Source organism: Lygodium microphyllum, chromosome 10 (genome assembly GCF_053477565.2).
Source record: "Lygodium microphyllum isolate KBCC chromosome 10, Lygodium_microphyllum_v1.1.10, whole genome shotgun sequence".
In the NCBI taxonomy this organism is placed as follows: Eukaryota; Viridiplantae; Streptophyta; class Polypodiopsida; order Schizaeales; family Lygodiaceae; genus Lygodium; species Lygodium microphyllum.
In genome coordinates, this window is record NC_141144.1 from 107,967,954 (window position 1) to 107,980,157 (window position 12,204).

The 12,204-nt window shown below is 42.1% G+C and overlaps 1 protein-coding gene and 1 long non-coding RNA gene across 4 annotated transcripts in view; one reads left to right on the plus strand and one right to left on the minus strand.

The window, feature by feature from the left end:
* Positions 1–8,266: 8,266 nt before the first annotated feature.
* LOC148030407 (uncharacterized) lies at positions 8,267–9,179 on the plus strand. The gene is made up of 3 exons (XR_015692274.1): positions 8,267–8,354; positions 8,466–8,681; positions 9,061–9,179. It is a non-coding gene; the product is annotated as an uncharacterized LOC148030407 (long non-coding RNA).
* Positions 9,180–10,607: 1,428 nt separating this feature from the next.
* Positions 10,608–12,204, minus strand: part of LOC148030408 (uncharacterized) — an 82,014-nt gene continuing 80,417 nt past the window's right edge. Inside the window, exons 11-14 of one of the 3 annotated variants that reach the window (XM_087686731.1) lie at positions 12,064–12,180; positions 11,782–11,972; positions 11,630–11,694; positions 10,608–11,453 (exon numbers count right to left, since the gene is read on the minus strand). In XM_087686731.1, the coding sequence (XP_087542857.1) occupies positions 11,255–11,453; positions 11,630–11,694; positions 11,782–11,972; positions 12,064–12,180 (572 nt within the window). In that variant the 3' untranslated portion in view covers positions 10,608–11,254. Of the gene's footprint in view, positions 11,468–11,544; positions 11,695–11,781; positions 11,973–12,063; positions 12,181–12,204 lie in introns of all 3 variants that reach the window. The other 2 variants (XM_087686730.1, XM_087686732.1) reach the window with 2 other exon arrangements.

The window sequence follows — 12,204 nt, forward strand, 5'->3', positions numbered from 1 at the left end:
AGAGCATCTAGCTCATCATGAGCTTTCCCTGCTATCAGCATATCATCCACATAGAGTACCAAAATCAATAAAGAACCATCACGGGCTTTCTTTGTGTAAAGACATGGATCCATAGCACTCCTGCTGTAGCCCTGTGACTGCATAAAGGCATCAGACTTATGATACCACTCCCTAGGTGCCTGTTTCAAGCCATAAAGATTTTTCTTCAATTTGCACACTAGGTGCTCCCTACCAGGTTCTGCAAAGCCCTTAGGCTGCTCCATATAAATCTCATCATGCAAGTCCCCATGTAAGAAAGCTGTCTTGACATCCATCTGGTATAAATCCAAGTCAAACTGAGCAACCAAAGCCAAGACTAAGCGTAGGGTGGTCATCTTAACCACAGGAGAAAAGACCTCATCAAAGTCCACACCATGCTCCTGCTTAAAACCCTTTGCTACCAATCTAGCCTTGTATGCCGACTTGGGGTGTCTAGGGGTACTTTTTAGCTTGTACACCCACTTGCATAGCAAAGCCTTCTTGCCCTTAGGCAAGGAAACCAAATCCCAAGTCTCATTCTTATGTAAGGAGTCTATCTCAGACTGCATAGCCCTCTCCTAGGAGTGACTGTCACCCCTGCGCATAGCCTCATCATAAGTGAAAGGCTCTCTTGCATATGTAACCAAGACATAATGCATCGAGGGCTGAAATCTATCATTTGGACGTCTATCTTTAGTAGACCGTTTTTCACGGCAGGCTCTGCTGCCTGCCCAGCTGCCTGTCCAACACCCTGACCATGAGCATCTGCTGCAGCTGTAGGCTGCCCAACTAGCTGTGCATGAGCTCTCAGCTCCTCCTGAAATATGGCCATGAGGATCTCAACAACTCTCTTAGGCTGCCTACGCATCTTGTCTTCATGGAAGACTACATCATGAATGCGGATGACTTTCCGTGCCTGTGGATCCCAGAGATGGTAACCCATCTCGTTTGCATCCCCATAACCAAGGAAAATGCATTTGACACTCTTAGGATCTAGCTTACTTCTCTTGTCCTTGGGCACATGGCAAAATGCCTCACATCCAAAGTCACGGAGATGAGCATAAGAGGGACGTTTTCCAGTCCATACCTCCTCTGCAACCTAAAAATCCAAACCACTAGAAGGTGATCTGTTTATGACATGCACACCTGTACTAACTGCCTCATCCCAAAAGCTCTATGGTAGGCCTGCATGGCTAAGCATACTGCATACACGCTCATGGATGATTCTATTCATCCGCTCAGCCAAACCATTCTGGGGGGGAGGGTGTATAGGGGGCGGTCAACTGACGCTTAATACCCCTCTCATCACATAACTGCTCAAACGCACGTAAGACATACTCATTCCCATTATCTATCCTTAGGCATTTTAGCCTGTACCGAGACTAGTTCTCAACCAATGCAAGCCATCTATGAAACATAGCCAAGACATCGGATTTCAGCTTAATGGGATAAGCCCAAACTTTCTGTGAAAAATCATCTATGAACGTAACAAAATACTTTGCACCACCCATAGACGGACAAGGCATGGGCCCACAGACATCCGAATGTACCAATGCCAAGGGCTCACTCATGCGTGGCCTTCCAGACTTCTTATGCGTAGACCTAGTCTACCTGCCATAAAGACAATGGTCACATGAATCAAAACATGCATAATCAAGGGGCGGTAAGTACTGCAAACCAGAAAGCATTTTCATTCCCTTCAAAGACATATGGCCCAAACGAGCATGCCAAAGAGATACATGTGGGATAGAACCCGCAGACAAAACATGATCAAGGGAAGAAGTGGATACAATCAAGGGATAGAGGCTGCCAGCCTTGGCACCTCTCGCAATCACAAGTCTGCCATGAGTGATCTTCCATGCAAAGTCTCCAAAAGATACATGATAACCTGCGTCATCAAGCTGTCTAGCTGACATGAGACTGCGTGTCAAAGCAGGTACATGATGTACATCATGCATAACAAAACTGCTGCCAGAAGGAAACTGCAGCCTAACATCACCAATGCTCACAATATTAAGAGAGCTATCATCACCCAAGCGCACAGAACCTGAAACAGTATGATATGAATGAAACCACTCTCGGCAAGCTGTCACATGAAAGGATGCACCTGAGTCCAAGAGCCAACACTGTGCATACATAGAGTGTATCTTTGTCATCTGCGAAGCACTAGAAGAAGCTACAAGGATATAATCATCATCAACATCCTCATGTTGCATAACATTGATCTCTTCAATTTTAACACTGGACTTTGAGGCACTATGCTGCGATCAGAAGACTTATCCTGCACTTTGTCTTTCCCCTTATCTTTGCGCCTTTCATTGCGCAGTTTGTGGCATTGTGGCCTAATATGGCCCTTTTTCCCACAATGGTGATAAGTAACATCTGCATTCCTGCCACGGGATTTGCTACGTGACTTCCCACGAGACTTGGATCGAGATTTCTGAGAATCCCATCCACGGCCACTGCCACTGCCATGCTTTCCATATCCATCATTCCTGCCTCTAACTGTCATAGCATGCGACGCACAAGAGGCATCCAAATTCTTACGGTAAACCTCTTTCTGTAGAAGAGCACTCTCAACATCAGATAATTTCAAGGTAGCAGTAGAGGCACATAATGCAATGCGGAATACATCCCATGACTCATTAAGAGTACCAAGCAAGAAAAGAGGAGTGACATCCTCTGCAAAAGTGATGTCCTATGAAATCAGGTTCTTGAGTATAGCATGGAACTGGCTCAAGTGAGCAGACATAGTCACATTCTCCTTCATGCGCAGATCCATAAGCTGCTTCAGCCAATACATCTGACTCGCTGGACTTTTCTTGTCATAGAGATTCTTGATTTTATCCCACAACTGCCATGCACTCTGTTCTTCCTCAAATACATTGTAATGAACATGTTATGTGAGAGAATACAATAGTGGACTTGCATAACTCATCAAGCTCAAGCCATTCCTCATCTAGCATAGTTGCAGGCGGATGCCCGCTCAACCTCAAAGGTTTGATCTGCGATTTCTGCACCAACACCTACCAAATATGGCTCTTCCAGTAAGAGTAATTTGTACAATCAAGCTTAGTGATGTTGAAAATAGCATGATCAGTGGACGAACTCGCCATAATGAAGTTTGGAAGACTGCAGACAGTTTAAAACTGCTTGTTGTTTATTGTAGAAAATGACCAAAAAATCACCAAAATCGAGAGAAAAATGGCGAGAAAAGTGTAACCAAAGCTGTTGCCCACCAAGTACTAGTGAAAGTACATCATTTCAAAATATTTCAACATGAAAAATCCATGTCAGTCTGGAGTTATATGCTTGCTGTAATAAATGACATCAGGGTAATGTGAGAGGCAATTGCTAACCAAATCACTGCACCAAGTCAAGAAATGACAACCAAGACATGACCAGCCATAAACGGGCATAAATCAGCACCAAACAGTTATCAAGACCCTGAGCAAACACCCAAACATGTCACCAAAGCATCTATCAGTGAGTAGGAATACCCCCTGGACAATAGGCCAAAGTATACATAACACTGGCAAGACCTGACACCAGTAGATGTATGCTCACAAGAGTGCAAAGCCCAAGCTCAGGTCAAAAGCAACTCCAAGATGTTAGTGCATGAACCATGCAACATTTAAGTGTAAGAGATCCCAAAGTCTCAAGTATCTGCAAAATGCTCAAATAGCATAAACCTCCTGCTCAATGTCGGTTAAGCATACAAGATGCTCCCACTGGCTCAAAAGACGGATAAACGAGCTCAACAGCTCAAGCAAACCAAGTGAAAGTACTAAAGACAGGTAACCAAGACAATGCCTTAATAGCATCCAAGGTCGTAATGGAAAAAGCCAAGTCGTAACAGAAAAATCCAAGTCAATGTTCAACTGCTCAAGGGAATACTCAAATGAATGTCGAGACAAGCTCAAACAACTGCCATCCACAGTCAAAGCATAAAGCATTCACCAAGACATCATAACCCGTACTAGGTAGCCTAGGCATAAACCATGTCATAGATGAAATGCCAGCTGCAAAGAAGTGACAGTCAAACCCAAATGGAGCTCTAATCTTAGCTCAAAAGCATTCCGGAGCATAAACAAGACATGTGGCATAGTCCAAATACATCATGACATCATACCGAGTAGCCGAGAGCACCCTGTGGCCAATAGGCATAACCCAATTGTAGCATAAATAGCTTCAGCCCTGAAGTTTCCAGCAGCATATAACCTCTGTAAACTGAGAAAATCAGTGCTCAATTCAAGCTCAAATCCATAGGCAAACCATAGGCATACATTCCCGTATGTATAGGCACCACCGAGCATAATCGGGCATCAAATGCCAAGACCTGTAAGCATAAAATTGAAGTAACAGGTGGCTGCCCTGTTTTGGACAGATCTGGGATTGTTCAAAATAGTGAATGGCTGAGCTAAATCAACTCCAAATGCGTCTCACATAAGAGGCATAACATCCACAAGTGATCCAGTATCAATAGACATCAGTAGAAGCATCACATAAGCCATAGGCATACAAATACATGCTGTCTCAAACCTGAAATCTATTGCAGAATATTCTTTCATCAGAATTTGGCAAATCCGACATCACCATCGCGTCCGAAGCGTGCCAAAACCCCAACTTAGACTCTTACCTTGCCTGAATCGGGTTCCGAATGCCTCAATGTCAATGCCCTGATGGTGCCTCAATAGGCCGGGAAGAAGCTCGGGAAGCCGGGGAGTGACGGGAGCTCAAGAGAATGAGCTATAGCTACTGGGAAGGAGACCCAATGCGAGTGGGGAGTCAATGGGAAGCTGAGAATGCCACGAGCCAAGCTCAAGAGTTGGGAAGTCGTGCTCTGATACCAGTTGAAAGGTGAGAAGGATTGAAGCTTGCACTCGAGAGCTATGGCGGGAGAGCAAGAGCAAGAAAGAGAGAGACAAGAAAAATAAATAAATTCAGACTGCTAGGAGACTTTTCAGGATCCCGCGCGGATACTGTGATTTATGGGGAAAGCTTTCGTCGGAACTTCAGGGTAGGCAACCCTTTCCTGCCCTGGCTATGGATCGCCCTTGGCAGGACTGGGACCACCTTGCAGGCCGGTTGACTCTGGAAAAGGCCTCTACTAATCAGGTGTATCATCTTCTTATTAAAGATCACCAATGGCTGGGTGTGAAAGCTAATACTGTTTGGGGCCTGCGGAAATCACTGTCATGGTGGCAGGCAACGCTGATGGAGGGATGGCAGAATAGGGCACCTTTCAAATGCAAGGTCTTTCTGTGGCGGGTAATGATTGGTGGTCTTCCTCTTGCCTCGGCCCTTTCCAAGCGTCGAATCTCGAATGGCAATTGTTTCTTCTGCACCACTACGGCGGAATCGGCCCGACATCGTTTTCTTTCTTGCCCGCTCGCCAAGAATATCTGGTCTCTCTTGTCCCAAATCTGGCGCACAGTGGTGGGGTCCTCACTGACTCCTTTCGATTGGGTTTTTGTGCGCCCAAAGTATCCCACGCTGCCACCGTTACATATGAAGATCTTATTTCCCTTTTTCAGATACTGGGGATGCTGGCACATTTGGACCACCCGAAATGCTTTTCTCTTTGATTCGGCCTCTAATGTACCGCGACATATTGCAAGGCTTAAAGGGATCTTGCATTGGCAGCTAGATCTCATCAGGCATTCTGACTTGCTCCCCCGGGAGGATTTGCATTCCTGGCATTTAGCAATTGCCTCTGGGTCCTTGCCGTGATTGGTGTAGCCTTTTTAGTATACTAGTCCGGGGATTTCCCACACGTTGGCCTATGGCCCTCGTGTCTCTTGTACTCGTGTAATCATGTAATCTTGTACTTTTTTCGTAATTAATACAATTACCTTTTACGAAAAAAAAAGAGAGACAAGAAATGGGAACTCCAATAGTCACAATGTGTGATTGGGCCTTCCTTTATTCAAATTGTCACTAAAAGAATAAAGAATAAAGTGATGGTAACGGGCGCCCGCCACCTGCAGTGTGCAGTGGGGGTGACTATCAATGTAGTAATACACGGGCGACTAGGCGGAGGCGCCTTTACCCCCAACAATAGAGAGAAATATATAGAGAACGAACTTCTACTATATAGTATAATACAAAGTAGACTTTGAAAGGCCTTACTAGGGATAAAATAACATGTGCAATACTAGTGTAGTACAAACGGAGTCCAAAATGAACCCAAACTTAATAAAAACTCATCAACTCCCAAGTGCAATTATATAGTATTAATCAACATATGTATGCTTGTCAAATCTCATCCCATCAGAGGATATGAAGTGAAGTAGAGGGTATTGATAAATTTGTCCAAGAGATAAAAGCCTCCTTTATTACTAGATTTCAAATTTGGGATTGCATGAATGCACACACATAGCTTGCAAAAGAAGAAGCTTGAGAGCACACAACACAAATGCATGTTGAGAAGTATAAACCTAGAATATTTACAAGGCTAAGTCTACCCTAAAGTTAATGGGCAACGTGTGGAAAACACCCTCCTAATGAGAGAAAAAAGTGTTTTGGTGGTCCTAAGTATGTTTGCATACATTACTACTAAAATATGTTAACAACAATGAATCAAAGTAATAGTATGATTCATGGTTGAGTTGGTGATAATCTAGACCATTAATTGGGTCATGAGGATAGAATGATGAAGAGGAACGTGTCTTGCAATAAAGACCTTTCTTGCAAAGTAATGTTGATGTAGAAGCCAACTTCTACATTTGCATTGCAATGTAGGAAAGGTCATCTAACTCTAAATTGTGTCCTTTAATAGCCTATCCCTATCACTTTCCTCCTAGCACCACATTCTATCGAGGTGATTATGGTGATGTTCATGATTATGATGTTGATGAACCTGACCATTGGCATGGTTAGGGTGAAAATGATGATGAATAATACACATTTTTATTATATGGACTAGCAACATGATGAAGATAATGAAGATTATCAATATCAAACAACATCATGCAAATGATGATGAACATGGAAACTATGATGAAATTCTAGGGCACAACATAATCATCCGAATCGCTAAAGTATTTTCTCCAATATGGGTATTGCGATCATCCACATCATAAAAGTTATCCTATCCACGTAGCTACTATGATCACGACCTAGCCACATGGCTATAATGATCATGTTGTGATTGAGAATGATGTTGATGATGGCAATGATGAAGTTGTTGATGAGCATGACTATGATGATCAAGATGACCTTGACGTTACACATGAGGATAACTCAATTGATTTAGATGGTAATTATGACTATTATGTTGAGTATGATGATGGTGTTGATGAGGATATCTATGGCATCACATAGTGATGTTGATAATTATGGCGGTGACAAAGTTGGCCATAGGATGATAAGTAGGCTAATGATAAGGTTGTGAATCATGCGCATGAAACTAATGTGTGTACGACCATCATGTTGAAGAAGTTGATGACATTTTGCCCCCCCAAAACTATGTCAAAAGAGGCCATACCTGCACGATCTCCTTTGAGCCAATTCATGTGGCTAGTCAAAATGATCACAATGATTTTAATTATAATTAGTAAGACATGTGGGTAAAACTACTAACTTATCTTAAAACATTATGAAAAAAGATCACATGGTGAATATAATTCTTTTAACAATCATTTCTGCATATATGACCATAAATGCAAAACACTTTCCATCTCTCTCTCCTCTCTCTCTCTCTCTCTCTATATATATATATATATATATTGCTAAATTCAAGGTACATTCATCATCATCCACATCACCATCATTTAGTGTTTTAATGCAGCATTTGTCATGATGATTAAACATAATCATCATTATAAAGATGATAATTATGGGGTTAATGATAACAATGATATTGGTAAGCTGGTTTGTGAGTATGAAGATTATGAAAATGATGAATATAAAAGTGATGCTATGAGATTTGAGGGAGGGGGAGGAGATGATTCTGGGGGAGGAGGAGGAGAAGGAGAAGAGGGAGAGAGCGTGTGGAAAGCCCCTTTTTGGAGTAAGTGGTCTTAACCTCTTTTCCTATTCACACACTGTCCCCAAGTAGAGCTTCCATTTGAAACTAGTGTGGGTTTTAGAGCTTGGATCATGGAACTAGAAGTGTATGCAGCTATGGGCTATTCTTGCAATTACAATTAATAGGTATATAACTATTTAGAGTGCAGGCACTCCATTTTCATTACATCAACATATAGTTTGTGTGAGCTTGCTTGAGCGAAATGATCAATCGAACGACCATTCACTTGTCAAAGCCCAATCAAAGGTTGATACTGGTTTTTAGGGAAGGCATTTTGGAGGATAGCTTGGCCACTACAAAGGAGGTATTTGACATGGAGGGTGGGTAGGTAATATTCAATGAATGAATGACTAAACATCGTCCTTCCATCAAAGGTAAGCCAGCTAAGTTATTTATGCTATGCTGTTTTCCACAGAGGATGGAGTCCATCTTAATCCGACTATCCATAAGCATTACAGAGGTTGGGTAGGCCAACAGTGGAGATAACATTGGAAGATGCCAATAATACTTGCAAGGAAGGTGTCCTCTTATCATACAGCGTGCTTGGCAGAGATTAAAGCATCACAAAAGAAGTGGGTTTATCGGTCTTTGCTTTTTGTAAAGCTCCATCATCTTCTCAGCAGACTGCAAGGTATGGGAGCTTGGTTTTTATGGTATTGATACCTAGAAACAATCAATCAGGCATGCTTTGGGGACCTTGAAAATACACAATTGCACGCCTTGTTTTTGGTTGGATTCGTTCAAATTTACTTGCCGCTCAAAAATAGGCCCCCTCAGTTGGCCTTTGTGTCTACATCAATGCTAAAAAACAATCCATTCTTATAAACTATACAGAATGAGACTTCCATGATCTAGGTTAGCATGACGCAGTTGTTTGCTGTTGTGATATCACTAGATTCGTAGTGTAACCCATTCGAGTAGATGTGGCTGCCAACATACTGTTAGATTGGATGTCTACTCGTATCCATTATAGATTCCTGTAATTGAAATCATAGGGTTGGCCTTTGCAGGTGTCTCAAGGTGGCCTTTATGTAGTGGAAGAAGGGTTCTCATCCAAGTTTGGATCTCTCGGTAACATGTTACTACCAAACGCATAGGCAAGGTAGTGTTACTGGATGTCATATATCATATGGTAGCTTTATGGGTGATCCTTTCACAAGCTTTATTTGTGCATCAATATCCTTGGGTTGCTGTTCCCATGATCTTTATTGAGGAGATTGAGAATTTTGAGGGTAACATCCAAGACTTCAGGCATAATGGTGACATGTATTGAATTCGAATGTGCTACCCCGATTCTTTTGGTTTTCTCATATGATTACTCTTGGCAACAGATTGTCTTTCACTTGCATCCTCTTGGCAGGAGGCCAATTCTATTTATACTAAGCTCTTGGTGTCTTCTAAATTACTTGGCTGGCCACAAAAGCACTTGAGAACAATGCAAGATGCTTTGAGTCTAGTGCACTTCCGCCATATTTGCCTCCTTTGGTAAGTCTCTTTTTCTACTATTAGCCTACTAGCTTCTTTGGTGGCTATCTACATACCCTTTTGGCTGGAAATAAATGAGAGAGATTTATATATATCACTACTATGAGAACATTATTTCCTAAAGGTCCATGGATGACTAAGAGCTCATGTATTATTAATGTGGTGAAGGGATCTGTATTTTACTCGTTTATTATTGGTGAAGTGGTAATGGAAGGAATTTTGTGATCAAGTTATTTCAAGCACAACCGTGCTTATCATGATTTGAGATTTATTTGCTGATTCCAACAAGAGCAAAACGGGCTTATCATGTTTCGAGCTTTTTGGCATGATTCTGAAGTGTTCAAGAAGAACAATGTTCAAGGCAAAGTTTCTCAGACAAAGTGTTGAAATAGACCTCTTAGCTAGAAGAAAGGAGACCTCTTGGTTTGCTAGGCATGTAAACAATTGTTGAAATAATGCTTTCTCTTACACATGTGGCAATGTATAGCTGGTGTGCTTTCTTTGGACCATCGTTCCCCTTTGTCATCACATTTTCTGTACTGCCATTTCTTTTCAAGTTTAAAGTGGTTTGATAAATTTCTCAGATGGTAAGTTGCTCTCTTTGTTTTTTTCACCTAAGAACATGTGCACACAATACTCACAACAAGAAGGGTGCTCTCCTTCCACACATTGGCTTTGGGTCAGGCAACCCTACAACACATGCACTGAGAAGATGTTGACCATGTCACAGATAACTTCAGCAAGAGAAGGGCCTCAGCACGGTAATGCCTGTTAAAGAGCAGAGCTGCTGACTTGGTGGGGAACACCACCGTGTACTTTCAAGTGCTACCAATGAGAATTAAACATAGCCCACTAAGAACAAATTGTAGGCATCACATGAGGAAGGAAGTCAAATGCCTCAACCATTATGCTAACACTTTGGAACCAGCTTGCTCTCTGTTGGATAAGTTTTCATATTGAGCTGCAATGACAGGTTACAAAATGCCCAAACCTTTGCGAATAGTATACTTCAAATCTTGAAATTTATTGTGTGCATGCATGAAACCTCAATTCTCATGCTCAAGCTGCAGAATCATCATACTAGCCCTCAAACTTTACTAAGCTGTAGGCATTGTGATGAGTAGCTCATGCAAGGTATTGCAATAAATAGCTCATGAAAGTGGCACATATTGATGATTGCTCCAGGAAGTTCAAGTTGAACAGAAATATTGTTGTTGCAGTCACTTTATTAAGGGCTGAAGTTACAAAATCATGCAAAGTTCTTTCTGAGGGCATCAGTAGCTTGCAAAAGGAAGGAAGAACCATTACCATTACTAGCTCATACAGGTTGCCTATGAGGGCACAGCTTATCCATGGAAAATGTTTCAAGGAAACTGAAACCTGACTCCCTAGGCTGATGCTCGTATAAGCCACAGGACAGCTATAATAAGGTGTCGAAGACAGCCATCTTCAGTGACAGCCACTGCCAAGCTAACCACATCACGGTAAGGCATTTAGTTGAAGTTTCCATCTGTTTCCATAGATATAGATATATTCTCAGTGAGGTTGAATCTTCTCATACTGAGATGCCTGTTGCTGTAATGCTGGTAAATCTTTTCAGTCTTGTGCAGCAGCATCAAACCCACTGTGCACAGATATTTGGCAGCTACTGACAATCTGGCACCCAAAAGGCTTGCTGACCTTCTCCAATAAGAAGCTTGCAGATGGGAGCTTCCTTTATCAACCAATCTTGCTTGGTTGCAAATCACAGGCTATTGTTGACTCTCCTATGGGTGGCAAGATAGACAAATAATCTACAATCTGTGTTGGCTTGGCCCCATTCAGCAAGCTTAACGGTGATGGCAGGATTTTGGAAGTTGAAGAAGCTTGCTTTGATTGCTTTAGAGAGCGAGGTGGTGTTTCTGATGTCTTAATTGACCTGTAATCATATGCCTAAATTTTTTTAAATGTGGTGTGAGTATAATAACCCATCTTGATAATCAAAACTAGGTTTAGGTTTTTGACTGTACAAGGTGCAAGAAAGAGATCACATTCTGTTGCAACTTAGAGAGCACACGCTGTTGCAGCTTAGAGAATGAGAAAGGTAAAGCCTGCCTTCTTTTACTTGTGTCTTGGTTGGCTGGGCGCAAGGGTGTCCTCAAAGTTGTGACAGGAGGTTCCTGTACAGAGACAAAACATAGACTTTATCACATCTTACATGATGGTTGAAAATTATGCTAGGAAGATGTAAAAGTCTCTAAATTTACTCCTAAAATCCATGGATGTTGGAGCAACTCTTGAGGAGGTGCTCGCTGATTCTTGTCCCATCGCAAACAACACTCCAAAAAATTGACAAAGAGAGAATCATTGCATCCTGTAGCTGTAGCTAAATCCTTCGTACCAGGCCAATGCTTCTTTCCCCAGGAATTGGGAACAATCCTGGGATTATTGTTGCTATCTGCATTCAAAAAAGGCATGTTATAGTTTCAGGGTTGTATTAATCAAATTTCAGGCATAAAAAGTGGTCAGCTAGAGCCAGTGGTCATTACCAAAAAACATTTTTTTACGAGTAGCCTGCTCAAGAACTAAGCGAGGTGGCACCCCAAGAACTTCCATTATACAGGCCAGCTGCTCCACTTCATTTTCTCCTGGAAACAGGGGATAGCCTGCAATTTGCAGCTCATGTTACT